The sequence below is a fragment of the Aquarana catesbeiana genome, linkage group LG02 (genome assembly GCF_042186555.1).
Source record: "Aquarana catesbeiana isolate 2022-GZ linkage group LG02, ASM4218655v1, whole genome shotgun sequence".
Taxonomy (NCBI): domain Eukaryota; kingdom Metazoa; phylum Chordata; class Amphibia; order Anura; family Ranidae; genus Aquarana; species Aquarana catesbeiana.
Genome location: NC_133325.1, coordinates 80,076,343 through 80,099,045, shown reverse-complemented (window position 1 = coordinate 80,099,045; position 22,703 = coordinate 80,076,343). Strand labels below are relative to the sequence as shown.

Below are 22,703 nucleotides of genomic sequence, written 5' to 3'. Positions count from 1 at the left end.
CGCAGAGACTGCAGCGCCCTGCACATGTGGAGCTTTGGGGTGTGATGCAGTCAATGTGCTGCCCTTAGGCTGGCCCCTGGAGGGCATCCTGCCTCGTTGGTGATGTGCCGCCGCCTCCTCCTCCTCCTCCTCCTTCTCCTCCTCCTCCTCCTCCTCTCTCCTATCAGGCACCCACGTTGAGTCAGTGACCTCATCATCCCCTCCCTCCTCATCACTGGAGCAAACCTGGCAGTATGCTGCAGCAGGGGGAGCATGACTGCCAGATTGCTGTCCTTCTTGGGCACCCCCTCTGTCCGTGCTCATGTTACTGCCTTCATCGAGCTCAGTATCGTCATCAGAGCCTTCCAAACGCTGGGCATCCTCCTGGAGCATGTACCCAACACTGTGGTCAAACAGTTCGAGGGAATCCTCATGAGGACATGGTGGAGCTAGGGAAGGAGTCACTGATGACATTGAGCTGAGGGAAGAGGCCGCTGCTTTGCCAGACAAAGCACCCTGGGCATGGGTGAGAGAGGATGAGGAGGATGAGGACGGCTTGGTCATCCACTCGACCAAGTCTTCCGCATGTTGCGGCTCAACACGGCCAGCTGTCGAAAAAAAGGCCAAGCGTGTCCCATGGCCACGTGCTGATGAGGATGCACCGTCTCCACGACCAGCACTAGACACAGAGCCTGCTTGCCCTCTCTTATTGGCTTGTGACTGTCTGCCTCTCCTTCTTGGCCTTCCAGACATACTAATGGCCTGTAGCTGCACTAAGCTGGGATAGAACACCTGTAATTTTCTTCAGGTAGCTTTATATACTGTAACCAGACAAGCCTGCCTGTCAGTAGGAAGATAACAGGAACGGATCTAGCTGAACACTGTGAGCAGGACGCACTGTACTAAATGTAAATGGTCTAGCTGCCTGACCGTGGTACTAATAGGATCAAATAGAACACCTGTAATTTTCTTCAGGTAGCTTTATATACTCTAACCAGACAAGCCTGCCTGTCAGTAGGAAGATAACAGGAACGGATCTAGCTGTACACTGTGAGCAGGACGCACTGTACTAAATGTAAATAGTCTAGCTGCCTGACCGTGGTACTAATAGGATCAAATAGAACACCTGTAATTTTCTTCAGGTAGCTTTATATACTGTAACCAGACAAGCCTGCCTGTCAGTAGGAAGATAACAGGAACGGATCTAGCTGAACACTGTGAGCAGGACGCACTGCACTAAATGTAAATAGTCTAGAAGATAACAGGAACGGATCTAGCTGAACACTGTGAGCAGGACGCACTGCACTAAATGTAAATAGTCTAGAAGATAACAGGAACGGATCTAGCTGAACACTGTGAGCAGGACGCACTGCACTAAATGTAAATAGTCTAGAAGATAACAGGAACGGATCTAGCTGAACACTGTGAGCAGGACGCACTGCACTAAATGTAAATAGCAGGAACGGATCTAGCTGAACACTGTGAGCAGGACGCACTGCACTAAATGTAAATAGTCTAGAAGATAACAGGAACGGATCTAGCTGAACACTGTGAGCAGGACGCACTGCACTAAATGTAAATAGCAGGAACGGCTCTAGCTGAACACTGTGAGCAGGACGCACTGCACTAAATGTAAATAGCAGGAACGGATCTAGCTGAACACTGTGAGCAGGACGCACTGCACTAAATGTAAATAACAGGAACGGATCTAGCTGAACACTGTGAGCAGGACGCACTGCACTAAATGTAAATAGTCTAGAAGATAACAGGAACGGATCTAGCTGAACACTGTGAGCAGGACGCACTGCACTAAATGTAAATAGCAGGAACGGATCTAGCTGAACACTGTGAGCAGGACGCACTGCACTAAATGTAAATAGCAGGAACGGATCTAGCTGAACACTGTGAGCAGGACGCACTGCACTAAATGTAAATAGTCTAGAAGATAACAGGAACGGATCTAGCTGAACACTGTGAGCAGGACGCACTGCACTAAATGTAAATAGCAGGAACGGCTCTAGCTGAACACTGTGAGCAGGACGCACTGCACTAAATGTAAATAGCAGGAACGGATCTAGCTGAACACTGTGAGCAGGACGCACTGCACTAAATGTAAATAACAGGAATGGATCTAGCTGAACACTGTGAGCAGGACGCACTGCACTAAATGTAAATAGTCTAGAAGATAACAGGAACGGATCTAGCTGAACACTGTGAGCAGGACGCACTGCACTAAATGTAAATAGCAGGAACGGATCTAGCTGAACACTGTGAGCAGGACGCACTGCACTAAATGTAAATAGCAGGAACGGATCTAGCTGAACACTGTGAGCAGGACGCACTGCACTAAATGTAAATAGCAGGAACGGATCTAGCTGAACACTGTGAGCAGGACGCACTGCACTAAATGTAAATAACAGGAACGGATCTAGCTGAACACTGTGAGCAGGACGCACTGCACTAAATGTAAATAGCAGGAACGGATCTAGCTGAACACTGTGAGCAGGACGCACTGCACTAAATGTAAATAGCAGGAACGGATCTAGCTGAACACTGTGAGCAGGACGCACTGCACTAAATGTAAATTGCAGGAACGGATCTAGCTGAACACTGTGAGCAGGACGCACTGCACTAAATGTAAATAGTCTAGAAGATAACAGGAACGGATCTAGCTGAACACTGTGAGCAGGACGCACTGCACTAAATGTAAATAGCAGGAACGGATCTAGCTGAACACTGTGAGCAGGACGCACTGCATTAAATGTAAATAGTCTAGATAGAAGATAACAGGAACGGATCTAGCTAAACTGAATACAGTGTATATATATATATGCAACACCTGGGATGCATATATATACACAATACACTGTAAGTGCAGCTAACTGACTGACTGTTCTGCCTAATCTATCTAACTCAAATCAAATGACACTGTCTCTCTCTCTCTCTATCTCTCAGCACACCGGAACACACACTACACAGGGCCGCCGTGCAGGCGGCCTTATATAGTGTGGGGTGTGTACTAAATCCCCTGAGCCATAATTGGCCAAAGCCACCCTGGCTTTGGCCAATTACAGCTCTCTCTACTGACGGCGCTGTGATTGGCCAAGCATGCGGGTCATAGTGCATGCTTGGCCAATCATCAGCCAGCAATGCACTGCGATGCCGCAGTGAATTATGGGCCGTGACGCGCCACACGAATTTGGCGTGAACGGCCCATATCGTTCGCAATTCGACGAACGATCGAACAGCCGATGTTCGAGTCGAACATGGGTTCGACTCGAACACGAAGCTCATCCCTACCCACCACTCATCCCGTTGGCAAGAGCACCTGAAAGACACACAAAAGGGGTGCAAATCTGTTCCTCCTCCTTACTCACCTCAGTCTGCCCCCACTATACCTCATGACCTCTCAGAAACCTCCACTGACAGGGATGATGATATAGTGCAGGATGTCCCTCGCAGCACATCTGCCAGCAGCACACCACCTGCTGTAGACTATAGCTGGCAAATTTCTCTGCCCCATCTGCTTCAGTGAACAAAAGAAATACAGTCACTACCACCCACATGCCCAGCATCTAAATGCAAGCTTGTCAAAGCTGCTGGCTCTACAAATTCTGCCTTTCCATTTGGTGGATTCTGCCTCCTTCCGTGAATTTGCAAAATGTGCTGTACCACAATGGCAGGATCCCAGTTGCTATTTCTTTTCACGAAAGGCCATTCCACCTCTGTACCATCACGTTGAAGGCAATGTTGTGGCATCATTGAGCAAGGCAGTCAGCTGCAAAGTTCATGTTCTTGCTGACGCGTGGTCCAGCAAGCATGGTCAGGGACAACATATTTCATTCACAGCACACTGGGTAACTCTATTGCAACTTGGAAGGATGCAGGACAGGGCTCAGTGCTGCAGTTTGTTGTGCCCCCACATATCTATACAGCTAGTGGTGATGATGCTAGATTTGTCAGCCCTACCCTCCTCTGCTGAATTGTCGTATGAACGACAAGTACCCCCTAAGCGTTCAAGGGGCTGTTCAATGTGTCAGGCTAAAAGGTGTCATGTAGTGCTTCAGCTGGTGTGTCTAGGGGACAGGAACCACAATGAAGCAGAGATTCTTGCAGCACTGCAGTGGCAAGCCCAGAGGTGGTTCAAGCCACACCAGCTGGAGCCAGGAATGGTGGTGTGTGGTAATGGCACAAACTTCCTGTCTGCCCTTATACAGTGAAAGTTGACACATGTGCCATGCTTGGCACATGTCCTCAATTTGGTGGTGCAGCATTTCCTAAATTGGTGCCCGGTGTTGGAAGATCTGCTAAAGCAGGCCTGAAGAGTCTGTAGCCATTTCAGGCGGTCATACACAGCCAGTGCTTGGTTGGCCGAAATTCAGCGGGAGTTCCACCTGCCTGTAAACTGCTTGATTTGTGACATTGAACTCGACTTTGGCAATGCTACAGCAGCTGCACATGTAGCAGAGAGCCGTCAATGAGTACCTGTGTGAGTATGGTACAACGTCAGGCTTGGCTTTTTTCCCCACGCCAATGGCTGCTCATACATGCACTGTACCATCACCATTTGAGGAGGCCACAAGGCTGGTAAGCCGTGACAATGCATGCATCAGTGACACAATTCTTGTTGTTTTCCTGCTGGAGCACACTTTGCGTGGCATTATGGACAGGGCACTTGAGGCAGAGCAGCGGAAGGAAGAGGAGGACTTCCTTTCCTCTCCTCTCAAGGCCCACTTTATGCAGACACCATTGTTCTTATGCCACAGAACACACAAGTAGAGAGGGACGAGGATTCTGGCAGTTTTGGAGGCATTGAAGCAGAGGAATTCATACATCAAACAGTAAGAGATGACTTTCCATCCACAGAACCCTTGGGAGTAGTACGTGTCTGGGAGGTGGCAGTTCCAGATACTATAATCCTTAGTGACCCCGAGGAGTCTGCTTCTCATGCCTATGCAAATGTGCGGTGTATGGGCTCCCTCATGTTTCAAAGCCTGCGAAAAGACCCAAGAATACGTGCCATAAAGGAGAAGGATCACTACTGGCTAGCAACCCTCCTTGATCACCGTTACAAGGGGAAAGTCTGAGAACTCATCCCGTCCCCACAGACAGTGCAGAAGATGAAATCTCTTGAGGAATCCTAAAGAGGAGTTTATCTAATGCTTTTCTCGACTCTGGTAGGTTACAGTAAAAAAAACGTAGTTTTGAGGCTTCTGTTGGTCAAGAGAGGAGAAGACAGCCGCCTACGTCATGCATTTCACAATTTTGTTAATCCTCACCACCCAGGGCTGTCAGCTTCTACATCGGCAGCATCTGCATCACACGGTGGATGATTATCTAGAGCCGAAAACAGAGATGGAGAGCTTTCCAGTCGACGATCCACTGGTTTACTGGGTCATGAGAATAGACCACTGGCCCGAACTTGCCCAGTATGCAATTGAGCTGCCCTGCATGCAGCGTGCTTTCCGAACAGGCATTCAGTGCTGCTGGAGGTTTTGTTACTGATAATAGAACGCGTCTGTCCACAAACTCAGTCGACCATCTGATATTTATCAAAATTAATCAGTCATGGATTACCAGCAGCTATGAAGCCCCTGGTGTCGATGTCACTGATAAAGTGTTTTTAGGCTGTAGAATCTCTGCAGGACTTCTAGGCTGCCTAGCGTTGTGGGCGTTGACAGGTGCATATAATTTAAATTTTTGACAGCGAGGCCAATTCTTGCTTTCATCAAGAGTACCTCTATAGGATTACAGTGTGAAGGCACCAAGGTCACCCAAAGACCAATTTTTCCACACCTGTTTGAGAGGTGCATATCATTTTAATTTTTGACATCAAGGCCAATTCTTGCTTTCATTAAGAGTACCTCTATAAGGTTACGGTGGGAAGGCACCAACGACACCCAAAGACCAATTTTTCCGCACCTGTTAATTCTATCCAAAGTCTATGGAAGAGACACCAGGATTTATCCAAAAAATCTCTAATATTGTTCCCAGTGCACTACATTGTGGCCTCATCATACAGACTGGCTCCACAAGCCATTGCTTACAAAATAAAGAAAGCTTGCAGGGAAAATTTAATTTTTTTTGGCTTTATAAATACATATATTTCTGCAGCACTTTTTTACACAGTACAGATGTGCCACTTTACAGGTAGACTAAGAGGACCCCCCAAGCACTATATTTAAAGGAATTTTTAATTTTTATGCTTTCACTTTAAGCATCCATAAATCACTGCTCATTTAAAAATGACGTTTTTTACAAACTTTTTTTTCATTGATACATGTCCTCCAGGGCAGTACCCAGACCCCTATAACCATTGTATGCCCAATTACTTACATATAAGCCTTCAAATTGGGCACTTTTGATTTTTTTACGCTCAAGCTCCACAGACTTCAATGGGGTTTGTTATTCGGTTCCGAACTTTCGCAATGTTCAAAAGTTCTGGTGCGAACCGAACTGGGGGGCGTTCGGCCCATCCCTAGCTGTTTGCAGAGTATTAGGCCTGACCTAGCAGGGGGGTGTCAAACCACTAGCAGAGTTCCAAAAACCCTCTAGTCAAAAAACGTGAGTGATGTAAAAAATGTGCCTTATTATATATGTGAAAAGCATATTAAACATTAAAAAAACTACATAAACCAGTGAATTAATCGTGCACTGCTGCTACCCTAAAAAATGAATGACTTCCATAAATCATCATTGATTAACACAGTAGTCTCCAGACTGTGACTCGGAAGCCTATGGGCACTATTTTATTCACTGACACCAACAGGGGCAAAATTCCTCCCAATGACACACACAATAAGGCCCAATGACACCAAGGTTGGGGCACAATGCCTCCCAATGACACCAACGATGAGGCACAATTCCTCCCAATGACACCAACCATGGAGCACAATTCCTCTCAATGGTAATAATGAAGGGGGCACAATTCCTACTAAAGACACCAACAATGGGGCACAATTCCTACCATAAACACCAATGACGGGGCATTGTTACTCCAATGGGTGCTGAGACATTTTCTACTTCTGATGGCCACATTCTGGCCCTCTAAAGTCTGAAGGACAGTTAACTGGTCCTATGTTTAAAAAGTTTGGAGATCCTGATCTAACATGATAAACAAGCTTTACGACAGCGCTAGTGAATGGTTTTGATGATATATAATAATCAACCTGCATACAAAGTCATATAACAAAATATAAAATGTAAAGTCAGTCCACATAACAGTGCTTCAAAAGTCCATATCACCAATCCGATCACCAAGTGGTTCCACAACACTACTCTTATAGTGTTATAAGAATGCAAAATCTCCTAAACATCTAGTGCTGAAGAAAACACCTTCCCCTAATTAACTGACACTGACCAATCGCTTTTGTATTAACAAAATCTTCACTTTGCCACAACTCATCCTGTATAACCTTCTGGCAAAGGCTGAAGCAAATGGTTCTTCATGTCAAGGCTTTGTCAAGGTAAAGATTCTCCACAAAAAAGAGGAAAGTGTAATGCCACTAAAAAACAAAATTTATTCCAACTCCAATAAAATGTTACTCACAAACACATGTAATGTAACAGCCCATCAATGGTATCACAGATGTCCCCGCAATCTACCAGTGTGCAGCGCCAGGTCCCTCAATAGCCACGAGTGATACGTCACTTCCGCGGGGAATGGAAAAAAAATCCATTGTCGGAATGTTCGATCGTGTGTACATAGCATAATAGTGTAATTCCCCTAAAAAACAAAATTTATTCCAACGCCAATAAAATCTTACTCACAACCACATGTGTAGCACCCTGATGTTTAGGCAGTGTTGCTATTCATTTTATTTGCCAAGTGGTAGTTGGGATTTTAAGGGCCAAATGATGGAAGGCCAATTGATTTCACCCTAATTCTGGATATGCTGCATTTCTCTCTTCTGTCACTAGATGGCCGGGTATCTAGTGACATTAGATAAGACAAGGGCATTGCAAGGACAGATTAGGAATGAGCGGGGTGTCTCGGCCAATGGGCAGGGATTTTCTTGGGTCCCTTGGCCTGCTGGTAGAGCCTATTTATTTGGGTGGAGTCAGGTGATCAGGGTTCTGTGCCACCTGGACGGCTGTCTGAGTGGACATGTGTTGTATTGCCCTGGGCTGCTAGGCCAGAACCCTAATTCCTATCCTGGGGACATCTGGCTGCTAGGCTGAGAGCCTATCTAGAAGTAGTGCAGGGTTGGGACTGCGGACTCGTAGTCCAACCAGAAGTAACGGTTCCTCCGGCCGGGCAACCTGCCGTGGTCAGAGGTTGAGGGGAAGCTGTTGCCACAAAAGGACCATCCACCTTGCTACCAGAGATCACAGTAAGTGACCTGGGGCCAATACCAGAGCAGACTTCTCGCCAACCGGGGGCGGTGAAGAAGTGGGAAAGCATCAGCAAGTGCCAAGTCAGGGACCAAGCGGGACAGCAGAGTTGACGCTTGTGGAGTACCAAGCTAGGGACCTAACGTATCAGCAGGGGAGAAGCTTGAGGAGTATCTGTGAGTGCCAAGCCAGGGACCCAGCAGTGAAGCGGGGGTTACACTTGAGGAAGATACTGAGTGCTACAGTGAAAGAGCTCAGGGGATCCAGTAGCTAGTGGATCTGAAGTCTAGTGAGAGAGACTGGGAGGTCAATGAGTGATAAAAAGGGGACAAAAAGCAGCGCCTTCTAAGTGTAGCAAGTTAGGTACTTTAATGTATAAAGAATATAGATAACTGTCAGGGTACCAATAGCAGGAGGTCTCTAGGACCCAGTATCTGTCAGAGCACGAGAAGGGCTCTAGGACCCAGCACCTCCGGAAGCACATCACATGGGCCTGAAGTGCTGTTTGATCTCAGCTGTTACCGACGTTCCTGTGTTTCCTGTTTCCTGTGATTCTTGATTGCCGACCCAGCTTGTTCCAGAACTGTCTCCTATCTGCTTCCTGACCTTGACCTCGGCTTGTTAAACGGATCTCCTCGGCCTGTTACCTGTCTTGACCTCGGCTCCCACCTAACATTGTCTCCTCTGCTATCCACCTGGCACCAAACCTTTGCTTGCATCGACTACCCCTGTCTCAGTCACCCTGGTTACCTACTACATCTCACAGGCACCACCTGCCTGCAGCAGCCCCGCAGCACATCAGCGGTGTTCCTGAGCCTTTTCTGCAAGCAACTCTGCAGGTGACCTGTGCGACTTTGGGCCTGACTCCTCCTGTCTCACCTCCAGGGGAGTCTGGAACTGAGCTGCAAGGAAAGCCCTCTCTTCATCGGCCTCCAGCACTTTGGTACCTGATAATAACACTCACAAATGAGCAAAATATTCCAGCATAATATATGAAGCATCCGCTCTGTCCCGGGAAGATGCCAAGTCGAATGCTCATTGAGTGAAGACCCACAGTGAGTGAGTGTGGGGTAAAGAGAACTGTTCGTGTTGCAGAAAGTTGAATACCTTTACTGTTAGTAACAGCTACAAGATTGTTGCCATAGTAGACAGTGGTCCTACCTATTCAGAAATGGTGTCCGGTTGGAGGCCTTCACCTGTATAGCTGTCTACCTATAGAAGTCTCTGAGTCTGCCAATTAACATTACATCTACCTAAGGGTGTCCTGGCCCTAAACCTCTCTCCCACAGTTCTGTTTAAGAGACAATAAATCTCTTTGCATTCAAATAGTGTCTGGCACCCACCTGTTCATCTTGCATTACACCCACCATGCCTTGTATCCCACTCTACACTAAAGGATGTCAGCTGTCCTTAACGCTGGAGGTCACCATTGGGCTTCAGGGCCCTGGGACTTTGTTAAACATGTAATGTAATAGCCCATCAATGGTATCACAGATGTCCCCGCAATCTACTAGACATGTGCGATTAGTTTCGTATGTATCGAAAATTCGTACAAATTTCTGTAAATTCTTACATTCGGGAGGATCCGAAATATGAATTGCTATGCTTCCGAATTTTGTACAAAATATGAAATTTTGTTTACGAATTTCGGATCCATATTCCTAATGAACATTCGTAATTGTTATGAAAAGTGAACTTAAAAGTTAAAAACCAAGGAAGTCAGCACAGCACAGGGATGGTAGGAGCCCTCATAATGATAAATTCATCATAACGAACATTCGTAATTGTTACAAAAAGTTAACGAACCTAAAAGTTAAAAACCCAGGAAGTCAGCACAGCACAGGGATGGTGGGAGCCCCTCATAATGATAAATTCATCATAACGAACAGTCGTAATTGTTAGGAAAAGTTAACGAACCTAATGAAAATTTGTATTTCGTATGAAATTTCGGACACGAATTACGAAATACGAATTAATTCTAATACAAAACAGAACGAAACACGGCGCACATGTCTACAATCTACCTATCTATGGTGCGCCAGAGGCGTCTTACCCAGTCCCCTCGCTAGCTGCGAGCGGTACGTCACTTCCAGCGGGGAATGTGAGATCACTTACAACTGCTTGCGGAAACCCTAATGCATTTCATCTACTGACTTCCTCGAAGGGTTAGAGGAAGTCAGTAGATTAAACGCGTTAAGGTCAGACCACTCGGCAACTGGATGTGACCTTGACTTGAACATCACATTGTAACTGAATATTTGACCTTTTTAGACTGCCACAAGGAACTTTTAGATGCTTTTGCATCCCATTATATGGAACAAACCAATGTCTGTTGTGAAAGTGCTAGGCCCTGCCACTATGTGAATATAGGGAAGCGTGACATGGGGTTTGCACTAATGCCGAGTGTGGTGATCCAACAGAGAAGACTGGGGTTTCAGTTTTCTCCAGGTTTTGTAATCCTGGATCAGGGTCTGGAGCTTAGAGACTTTGAAGGGATTTAGGTGGGGAGAAGTCCCCAATCCTGTGTCCAGGTGTTACTGGAGACCTGCAGGTACTCGTAATAAGGGAGGACCTGACCGGCAGCTTGCACTCAGCGCTTGAGCCTCCTGCCCCCTCCACAAGCCAGCGCTCTAGTCACTAGCTCTCTACTCTACAAAGACTGAGCACTGAGCAATTATCAGTCTTTAATCGCTTGGTTTTCTGTGTAGAGGTGGCGGGGGACAGATGCAGCATCAATGCTGCATCCATCTATGTACAAATGTTTGTTTTTTCTTAATCCCAAACTTCTCTTTTAGGTAAAAAAAAACTGATCTAACATGATAAACCAATTGCAGTAACCACTTAACAAAAGTTGGCTAGAGTTTGGCATTAATGTGTTTGTTTCCCATTTAAAGCCCATATATTTCAATCTAACATTTCCCTAGCCAATAGGTGACAATGCAGCTGTGGGATCTTAGGGCAAATCAAAATGTGAGGTCACTCTATTTTATGGAAAATTAACAAATCTACTGTCAGGAACAAAAAGTAATAAAACTATGTTAAAGAGGGGACTCTGGAAAAAATAAAAAATGCCATACTAATGCTACTGACAGACTGCATAATTTTTTGTCATTTTTGATTCTGCCCATAGTTCAGCTTTAAATTAAAATAGTACAATCAGAATGTTTTCAGTTATATAATTCAATTTCTCCCTCTGCAGCTATGATGAAGCAAACCGGGTCATGGATAAAGATTACCCAAAAAGCATTGATGATGAGTTTTCTGGGGTAGAGGGAAATGTGGATGCAGCAGTTGAAGTAAATGGTGAGTGACCCAAATAAATAACTCAAGTAAATTATTTTAAGTGAATTAAGATTATTTTTAAAATAGAATAAAACCACCACAACTTGATAATTACACCAGTCTTTATCAAACTTTTTACACTTAAAGTATAACTGAAAGCAAAACATTTATATATACAGTATCTCACAAAGGTGAGTACACCCCTCACATTTTTGTAAATATTTAATTATTGCTTTTCATGTGACAGCACTGAATAAATGACACTTTGCTACAATGTAAAGTAGTGACTGTACAGCTTGTATGACAGTGTAAATTTGCTGTCCCCTCAAAATAACTCAACACACAGCCATTAACATCTAAACTGCTGGCAACAAAAGTGAGTACACCCCTAAGTGAAAATGTCCAAATTGGGCCCAAAGTGTCAATATTTTGTGTGGCCGCCATTATTTTCCAGCACTGCCTTAACCCCCTTGGGAAGAGAGTTCATCAGAGCTTCACAAGTTGCCATTGGAGTCCTCTTCCACTCCTCCATGACGACATCACGGAACTGGTGGATGTTAGAGATATTGTGCTCTTCCACCTTCCATTTGAGGATGCCCCACAGATGCTCAATACGGTTTAGGTCTGGAAATATGCTTGGCCAGTCCATCACCTTTACCCTCAGCTTCTTTAGCAAGGCAGTGGTCGTCTTGGAGGTGTGTTTGTGGTCATTATCATGTTGAAATACTGGCCCAGTCTCCAAAGGGAGGGGATCATGCTCTGTTTCAGTATGTCAGAGTACATATTGGCATTCATGGTTCCCTGAATGAACTGTAGCTCCCCAATGCCGGCAGTACTCATGCAGCCCCAGACCATGACACTCACACCACTATGCTTGACTGTAGGCAAGACACACTTGTCTTTGTACTTCTCACCTGGTTGCCACCACACACGCTTGACACCATCGGAACTAAATAAGTTTATCTTGGTCTCATCAGACCAGGGACGTGCGGTGAGGTCAGTGGCTGGTGAGGCACTGGCTAGTATCAGAGCCAGATACACACAGGTTACATACGCCACAATCGTTAGAGTGAGAGCAATAGTTCTAGCACTAGACCTCCTCTGTAACTCTAAACATGTAATCTGTAAAAAATTTTAAGCGTTGCCTATGGAGATTTTTAAGTACTGAAGTTTGGTGCCATTCCACTAGTGTACACAATTTTAAAGCGTGACAAGTTACGTATCTTTTTACTGGGCGTAACGTCATCTTTCAAATTATACAAATAATCGGGTTATCTTTAGTGGGTTTTTTTTTTTATATAATCACGAAACAGTTTTTTTCCAAAAAAAAGCGAGTTTGAAAAATTGCTGCGCAAATACTGTGTAACATAAAAAGTTGCAATGACCATCATTTGATTCCATAGAGGGTCTGCTAAAACAATATATATAATATTTGGGGGTTCTGAGTATTTTTTTAGCAAAAAAAATTATGATTATTACATGTAGGAGAGAAGTGTCAGAATTGGCCTGGGTGGCAAGGGCTTATTAGGGGTTATAGGTAGGGCCGGACTGGGAATAAAAACCAGCCCTGGAAAAAATGTCATACCAGCCCATAACATTATTATACCAGCCCAACATCATAACCATCATAACGTCATTACTTCCTTGTTCATGAAAGGGAAAACCATGCATTTTAAAGAGTGTATTTATATATAAAATATATGTAAGGCAAATTCCAGTTAAAAGTGTTAAAATTGGTCCATCATCAAGGGGCACCCCAGGAATGTGGGGGGGGACTCTGGTTTCAGAGACCACCTTCCGCAGAAAGAATGGGGGAGGTTACTGATATAAGGGGGAAACCTTTATATCAGTGCCCCCTTATATTATTGTATTCACTCACCTTTACATCAGTGACCCCCCCTCAGACTTGCCTGGCGGCGCTGTCACTGACCTCCTCTCAGGTGCACTGTGCAGGGCTCAGTTAGATGGCTCCAGGTTGGTGGCTCTGGTTTTATACTATAGTCTCCTCTCCACAGTCCACACACATCTGACTTCTCCCATGACCCCCATCCTGGCAGCACTCCCACTCTTAACTCCTCTCCAGACTCCCCCTCAGAGACTGCAGACATGATATAAGACAAGAGATGGTCATAGGTTGCGGACATGGTACAAGAGATGGTTAGAGACTGAGGACATGATACAAGTGATGTTTAGAGACTGAGGACAGAATACAAGAGATGGCTAGAGACTGAGGACATGATACAAGAGATGGCTAGAGACTGAGGACAGGATACAAGAGATGGGTAGAGACTGAGAACATGATACAAGAGATGGTCAGAGGCTGCGGGCATGATGCAAGAGACGGTCAGAGGCTGCGGGCATGATACAGGAGGTGTCAGAGGCTGTGGACATGGTACAGGAGATAGTTAGACTGAGGACATCATACTAAAGATGGTCAGAGACTGCAGACATGATACAAAAGATCAATGCAGTCTCATCAGTGCCCATCAATGCAGCTTCACTGTGCCCATCAATGCAGCTTCACTGTGCCCATCAATGCAGCTTCACTGTGCCCATCATTTCAGCCTCACTGTGCCCATCAATGCAGCCTCACTGTGCCCATCATTGCAGCCTCACTGTGCCCATCATTGCAGCCTCACTGTGCCCATCATTTCAGCCTCACTGTGCCCATCATTTTAGCCTCACTGTGCCCATCAAATGCAGCTTTATGGTACCCATCAATGCAGCCTCACTGTGCCCATCATTGCAGCCTCCCTGTGCCCATCAATGCAGCCTCGTCGTGCCCATCAATGCAGCCTTGCCGTGCCCATCAATGCAGCCTCGCCGTGCCCACCAATGCAGCCTCACTGTGCCCATCATTGCAGCCTCACTGTGCCCTCCCTTGCAGCCTCACTCCGTCCACAAATGCAGCCTCGCTGTGCCCACCAATGCAGCTTCACTGTGCCTACCAATGCAGCTTCTCTGTACCCATTAATGCAGCCTCACTGTGCCTACCAATTGCAGCCTCTCTGTGCCCACCAATTGCAGCCTCGCTGTGCCCATTAATGCAGCCTCACTGTGCCCATCAATGCAGCCACAACGTGCCCACCAATGCAGCCTCACTGTGCCCATCATTGCAGCCTCACTGTGCCCACCAATGCAGCCTCTGTGTGCCCACCAATGAAGCCTTGCTGTGCCCACCAATGCAGCTTTGCTGTGCCCACCAATGCAGCTTTGCTGTGCCCACCAATGCAGCCTCACTGTGCCCACCAATTGCAGCCCCTGTGTGCCCACCAATTGCAGCCCCTGTGTGCCCACCAATTGCAGCTCCTGTGTGCCCACCAATTGCAGCCTCTGTGCCCACTAATTGCAGCCTCTGTGCCCACTAATGTCAGCCTCACAATTTTCTGGATAACACACAGCGCTCCCCTCCCTTTGTTCTCTGGCGCTCATATGTCAAGGAGCTGGGTCTGTGTGCAAGGTCCCACCCCCCCTAACTAGACCGGCTCGTGTGATAGGCGGAACACTGATTCAATCAGTGTTCCATCTAGAAGACTATCACACGAGCCGGTCTAGGGGGGCAGGACTTTGCACACACAGACCCAGCCTCGTGACATATGAGCGCCGGAGGAAAGAGGGAGGAGAGCGCAGCAGTTGCCGCTTAAAGCGGCCCCAGGGCAGGAGAAATTTCACGGTATCCTGGTAGGCCAGTCCGGCCCTGGTTATAAGTAATATAGAAATAATTATTATATATTGTTTTTAAGGTACCTTATATACTCGTGTATAAGCCGACTTTTTCAGCACATTTTTTATGCTGAAAAAGCTCCCCTCGGCTTATTGATTGAAGGTCTCCCGCTGTGTCATACAGTCTTAACTGTTCGGCGGTCGTCCATTGATTTGGACCAGTGAACAAAGCAAGGTCCATAAAGACATGGATGAGCGAGCTTGGGGTGGAGGAACTTGACTAGCCTGCACAGAGTCCTGACCACAACCCGATAGAATACCTTTGGGATGAATTAGAGCAGAGACTGGGAGACAGGCCTTCTAGTCCTCACAAATGCGTTTCTAGAAGAATGGTCAAACATTCCCATAGACACACTCCTAAACCTCGTGGACAGCCTTCCTAGAAGAGTTGAAGTTGTTATAGCTGCAAAGGGTGGGCCAACTCAATATTGAACCCTACAGACTAATCCTGGGATGCCATTAAAGTTCATGTGCGTGTAAAGGCAGGTGTCCCAATACTTTTGGTAATATAGTGTACATACTTACATTGGTCCAAGCTGGACCAATGTAACTATTAAAACAGTCCATGCCTAAACTTTACCTTTCAATAAAAATATGCATTGCAATTGGAAAACCAAACTTCCCTTATCATTCTTTTGTTTTTTAATTGTTTAATGTGAACATTAGTTTAATGACTGTGGTCTCCCCTTTTGCAGGATACATTTACTTCTTCTCAGGTCCAAAAGCATACAAGTATGACATTGAGAAAGAAGATGTGGTCAATGTTGTGAAATCCAGCTCCTGGATTGGATGTTGAGTCAGACCCAAAAGAGTTATTACGAAAATTGTTTTGTGAAAGTGTCATCAACATAAACAAACCTGTCAACAAGACCCAATTGTTTCCAAATACATGGCACAGTAGCCTATGCAATATATATATGGGAGGAAACGCATTACAGGATGAAACAAAAAATAAATATGTAAAAGTTTTGAGAACTTGTTAACTGAGAATATATAGCAGTGCCATTGTGGATGCCAATATTTTGCTGACCATCAGTATTCCTACAGTCCTCTTTATTCTAAAGCAGATGATAAAACACACAACTTCTGTAACACATCAAAATTAAATATTGTGCGAATTGCTTCCATTTTGCAAATATGTGCATGTTTTTATTTAGGTAATATTGGATGTCATTAGTATTCCACTTTTGAATTCTCAATTGTATATTGTATTTTATTTTTTACCATCCTTCCATTAAAATATTTTTAAAGAGAAATGGTTACTTATCCCATTCAGGGCAAAATTACACACAGCCCACGCCCTAGGCATGGAGTCCAGCTCCTTCCCCGGGTACCTGCACATCTGTAACTCTGCAGAAGCGGCCAATAACCTGGCCCAAACACTGTCACTTGGGGTGGTGCCATAATGTCATCTCCCTTGTCTAAACTCTGACATCAATATACACCAGAGCTTAGACAGGTGGGGATACTGCAGCAGGAGGCAGAGAGGAGAGTGGCAGGTTAATTATACATAACTGGGGAACTTTGTGCAGCTACTGAATCGACCTGAGTGATAGTCTGTCTTTTAGTCCTATGTTATAAACCACAACATGGATAGTATAGTTGTATTAAAGCAACCTCTTTAACCTTTCAGAAATCACGTATGCCATAAAAACCACTTTGGCAGCTTTAAGATGCACAAGAGAAGCGGTTCATTTATTAAATTGTCTAAAATGAAACTATTTGCTGAGTTTTTCTGAAAAACAAATATCACATAGCAAACTGTCATTTAGTAGTATTAACTTCAAGTAGGCGTTGTATCTTACTGGGTTCAAAATTCAGATTGTTTTATGGGTTTTCTGAGTATGGTCCAAACCACTGTCATATAACGCTTGATTGCTAACAGCAAGAAGGTAAAATACAAAAAGCAGTGGATTCAGCTGTGGATGCACAATGCTTGTAAATCAGTCTGTTTGTGTTCCCTCTACTATTTATTAATCAGGCAGGATGGTATGTTTTTTAAATGTATAGTTCACTATTGCAAGGCCTTATTTCAGCCATTTTGAAAATGAAACCAAAACACTGCAACAGTGCAAGAGAACTAAGCACAGTTTACCTAATGTAAGAACCTAAATATTATCATTGCATTATTATTATTATATTATTATTAATATTATTATAGAGAATATATAGTTACATCGTGGGTAAGATTGAATAAAGACAATAGTCCATCCAGTTCAACCTGTGTAGGTGTACGTGTGTCAGTGTCTATAATTGTTTCCCATATACCTGTATGTTGTTGTCTTTAAGATGCAGATCCAAGAGTTTCGTAAAAATATCCATACTCCCCACTGCCACCACCAATTGTGGAAGGGAGTTCCACATCCTTATTGCCCTGACAGTGAAAAAAACCCTGTGCAATTTAAGGTCAAACCATTTCTCCAACCTCATTGTGTGTCCTCTTTACACTCCTTGAGACTGAATAGTTTTTTTACTATGCTGGGATCACCATTGAGATATTTGTAAATCGCTATCATATCTCCTCTCAAGCATTGTTTTTCCAGGCAGAATAAATTTAGTGCTTGCAGGTGTTCCTCGTATTTGAGGTCTTTCGGTCCCCTTATTAGTTTTGTTGCCCTTATTTGTACCCTCTCCAGTTCCAACGCATCCCTTCTGAGGACTGGTGACCAGAACTGGACAGAGTACTCCAGATGTGGTCTAACCAGAGTTTTATAAAGTGGTAGGATTATTGTTTTATCTCTGGAGAATATCCTTTTTTTATACATGCTAATATTCTGCCAGCTTTGGTAGCTGCAGCTTGACATTGCATGCTATTGCTCAATCTGTCATCTACTAGGACCCCCAGATCTTTCTCGTCCTTGATTCCCCCAGAGGTTCTCCCCCTAGTGAGAAGTTGTTTGCATTTATGTTTTTTTTGCCCCCAAGTGCATTACTTTACATTTCTCCACATTAAACCTCATTTGCCATGTATTAGCCCACTCCATTATTTTGTTCATGTCTTTCTGTAAAATTTATATATTAGAAATTCACTATATATAGTATTTCAAACTGTTGCCATATATAGTGGCAGCAGTTTGTGCAGCTCTTTACAAAATGGAGGAAGACAGTACAGCTACAATACAATTCAATGCAAGTGAGATCAGAGGGCCCTCTCATTAGATCTTACAATTTAAAAGGGGGGGGGGGGTCAAGTGATACAAAATGTAATAACCTTTAGGTATGGGTATAGGCCTTCCTGAAAAGAGTTTTTTTTTTAGGAAATGCTTAAAGGTGGGCAGAGTAGGAGATAGTCAGTCAGACAGATTGGAGTGAGAAGTTCCATGGGGTGGGGGAGGCTCTGGAGATGTCCTGGAAATGAGCAGGGGAGGAGGAGACAAGGTAACTAAAGACCAGGAGGTCTTGAGAGAAGCAAAGAGAACAGTTTGGTTGGTACATTGAGACAAGTTTGGTGATGTACCTTAGGGCAGAGTTGTGAATGGCTTTGTAGGTTGTTGTTGTTAGTATTTTGAAATTTAATAGGGAGCAGAAGTCAGTGGAGAAAATTGTCAGAGAGTGGTGGCAGACATTGAACCTTGGTAAGTTGGATCGGTCTTGCAGCAGAATTCGTGATGGACTGAAGGGGGATATTCTCTGTAAATTTAGGCCAAAAGGAGAGAGTTGCAATAGTTGAGGCCAGGGAATGAATTAGTAACTTTGTGGTGTCATTGGCTAGGAAGGGGCATTCCTGGAAAGCTTTTCACAAGATTTTGGAGTGTGTCTGTGGAAATTTGCACCCTGTCAAATTTATCCCAAAGATGTTTAGTAGAGTTGAGGTGAGGAATCTGTGCAGACCAAGTTCTTCTATGTCAAACTTGTCAAACTTATTCTTTATGGACCTGGATCTGTACACCTGATCTCAATGATTTGGAAGGGTGTCCACATACATTTGTTGTTATAGTATAGCCATTTTTGTTGTTATAGTACAGTCATTTTCAGCCTTTAGGTTTCTTCAGGGGTGCCTTGGCAAAATGCCTAGAAATTGCCCAAAAATTGTATACAAGCTTGTGGGTGGATCAAGCCTACCTTTTAGTTACACAAAGCCACAGGTTTTCATTGTGAACCATTACAACCTTCTATGACATCCTTGGCTGATGAAGATGACATCAGGCGCCTGCATAGCATCTTTGTTTTCCCTTCTGTGTCAACACTAGGGTCGCATTAGCTGAGTGAGGGACTGAAACTGAGGGAGAAGAGAAATATTGGAATACAAGTTAGTACCAGTGTTCAAAGGTGTGTTTGCTTTGGAAGAATCACTTCTAAAGTAGAGTGTCATATGTGTCTGGATGCTGTTGCATTAAGTAAAAAGTGGTATAGTTCTTTACATTTTTGAATGGGGTGCCTCGAGAGTGTGCTTAACCTCCCTAGCGGTATTTCCGAGTGTGGCTCGGAGTGAATTTTCACTACCAAAAGTGGTGACCCCGAGCCACACTCGGGATTGCATCGCAGGATCCAGGCAAAGTTACTTACCTATTCCCCAGGATCCTGCGATGTCCTCCAGCTGTGTCCGTGGGCTGTGTACTCCGCTCAATGTACTGTGTGCCAGGCTCCGTTCCCTGCGAGCTTCGCAACGCATGGGGGCGAGCCCAGCGGCAAATTCAAAAAGTGCACAAAACATAACACATACAGTACACTGTAATCTTAGGGATTGCATTACTGTATCAAATCATTTCACATCCCTTTTGTCCCTAATGCTTTGTCCAGTGCCCTGCATGCACTTTTATATTATATATGCCATTCTTTCTGCCTGGAAACTTGAGAATGTCCGTGGCATCCAAAAAGCCTCCCTTTACATCAAAAGCATTTTTTGACCAGCTAGAAAACAGCGATAGTAAATAAGAATAACTTGCAGAATTGAGCGATAGTGATTTGTGGGGAAATTTGTCATCTGACACTGAAAGTGACAACAGCGACAATTCTGCAACTGAGCAAATTTCAGTGTTTTTGATTTGATTACATTATCAAATACATTTTACTATTATTATATTATTATTTTTGATAAATATTTATAGTTATTTATTATATTATAATTTACGATTTCATGTTTCAAACTTTATCATACCCACGATGTCTACTAGACTCTTGTTTGGACAGATTTAAGTGAGTTATTCCTAAGAATTTCAGGCCTACAATATAAAACGCCAAATTTCTATGCAAAACAATGTACCGCAGTGAGACGCAAAAATCTAACATAATCATACCGCCAGGGAGGTTAAAGAGGAGCTTCAGCCCCCCCAAAAAATAAAATTCAGCAGTTACAAATACTGTAGCTGCTGACTTTTCATATAAGGACACTTACCTGCCCCGGATCCAGTGACGTTCTTACCTGAGCCAATTCTTCAATCAGATTTGGGTCCAGGCATCAGCATCTTCACTAAGTGAAACCGTCAGTGAAGCCTTGTGGCTTCACAGCTGGCTTCCAACTGCTCATGCCTGAGTCGTGCTGTGCTTTCTGATTGGTCCCGCAGTCTTTTGGGACCTGTGATGTGTCCCAGAAGGCTGTGGGGGGAAGGAGTGGGGGAGCAGTTAAAATCAGGTACTCGCGCCCCCCCCCCAAAAAAAGTGCTAAATGTAAAGGAGGAGGGGGGTGGAGGAGAAAGAGCGGAACTTTCCCTTTTGGGTGAAGTCCCTCTTTAATTTTAAAGGGTGCCTTGACTGAAAAAGGGTTGAGAAACACTGATATAGTATATACAGTCAGGTGAAAAAGTATGTACACCAAATGGAAATTATGGACATTTACAACATATTTGAACAGGCAAACACTGGATCTTCATTTAAACAGTGCCTATGGATAAAGTTTGCATACTTGCATAAAGCACGAAGGAAATCAGCTTTTCAAGCTTTTGTTCAACAAAATTATTACTAAAGTAAGTACACCCTATGGCCTCAGAAGCTGGCACTGCCTCCGTAGCAGGAATGACATCTTGTAGGCATTTTGTGTAACCACCCAATAGTCTCTGAGATTGGCTCATAATTTTTTTGATCACTCCTTGCAAAATTCCTTGCGTTGCAAGATGTCTTTTGGTTTCCTCAGAGAAACTGCCTGTTTCAAACACCCCACACATTTTAAGGAAATTCAAATCACAAATTTGTGTTGATTTAGATTTAAAAACATGAATACACCATATCACTTTTATGTGTCATTTGTTCAAGTATATCATCTTTATTTGTAGGCACTTTTTGAATAAAGATCTATTAATTTCCCATTTACAGATATCCTGAAAATGAGCTGGGAAAGGTCCTTGTTAAACTGAAATTATGCCCTTTAATCCTAGAAAATAAAAATAATAAAGTATATAAATAATATATCAGTTAATAATAAATTCTTTCTGTGTAATTTTACATTTTAGCATATATAACTTATATACACCATATTTTATAATTCCCTCAGGTTTTGTGATTTAAGTTCCTAAAAATTCAGTTTTTGTAGTTTTCTCTAAATCTGTGCTCTGTGGGCTACATAAATGAAAAAAAAAAGTATAATTGGATGCTAAAAGTTATCGTACTCTGTTTTATTGTAATGTTATTAACCACTTCAGCCCTGAAAGGATTTACCCCCTTCCTGACCAAGCCCTTTTTTGTGATACGGCACTGCGTCGTTTTAACTGACAATTGCGCGGTCATGCGACGTTGTACCCAAACAAAATTGACGTCTTTTTTTTCCCACAAATAGAGTTTTCTTTTAGTGGTATTTGATCACCTCTGCGGTTTTTATTTTTTGTGCTATAAACAAAAAAAAGCGATAATTTTGCAAAAAAAAGCAATATTTTTAACTTTTTGCTATAATAAATATCCACAAAAAATATATATATATAAAAAAACTAATTTCTTCCACAGTTTAGGCCAATATGTATCTTTTATCTTATACATATTTTTGGTACAAAAAAAAAATCACAATAAGAGTATATTGATTGGTTTGCACAAGAGTTATCGCATCTACAAAATAGGAAATAGATTTATGACATTTTTATTAATATTTTTTTTCATTAGTAATGGCGGTGATTTTTATCATGACTGCGACATTGCAGCGGACAGATCGGATACTTTTGACACTATTTTGGGACCATTGGCATTTATACATCGATCAGTGCTATAAAAATGCACTGATTACTGTATAAATGTTACTGGCAGGGAAGGGGCTAAACACTAGCGGGCGATCAAGGGGTTAGTTGTGTTCCCTCAGCATGTTCTAACTGTAGGGGGGATGGGCTCACTAGAACATGACAAAGATCACTGCTCTTGATCACTGGGAGCAGTAGATCCCTTGCATGTTGATAGGCAGAACAGGGAAATGCCTTGTTTAGAGCATCTCCCCGTTCTGCCTCTCCTAGCCACGATTGTGGGCCACT

At 43.8% G+C, this 22,703-nt stretch overlaps 1 protein-coding gene across 1 annotated transcript in view; it reads left to right on the top strand.

Annotated features, from left to right (window-relative positions):
• The window catches only part of LOC141126982 (matrix metalloproteinase-20-like), a 128,307-nt gene extending 110,816 nt beyond the window's left edge, over positions 1-17,491 (top strand). The window contains exons 9-10 of the mRNA XM_073613078.1: positions 11,513-11,616; positions 16,014-17,491. Coding sequence (XP_073469179.1) covers positions 11,513-11,616; positions 16,014-16,114 — 205 coding nt within the window. The 3' untranslated portion in view covers positions 16,115-17,491. The remainder of the gene's footprint in view (positions 1-11,512; positions 11,617-16,013) is intronic.
• The last annotated feature ends 5,212 nt before the right edge of the window (positions 17,492-22,703 follow it).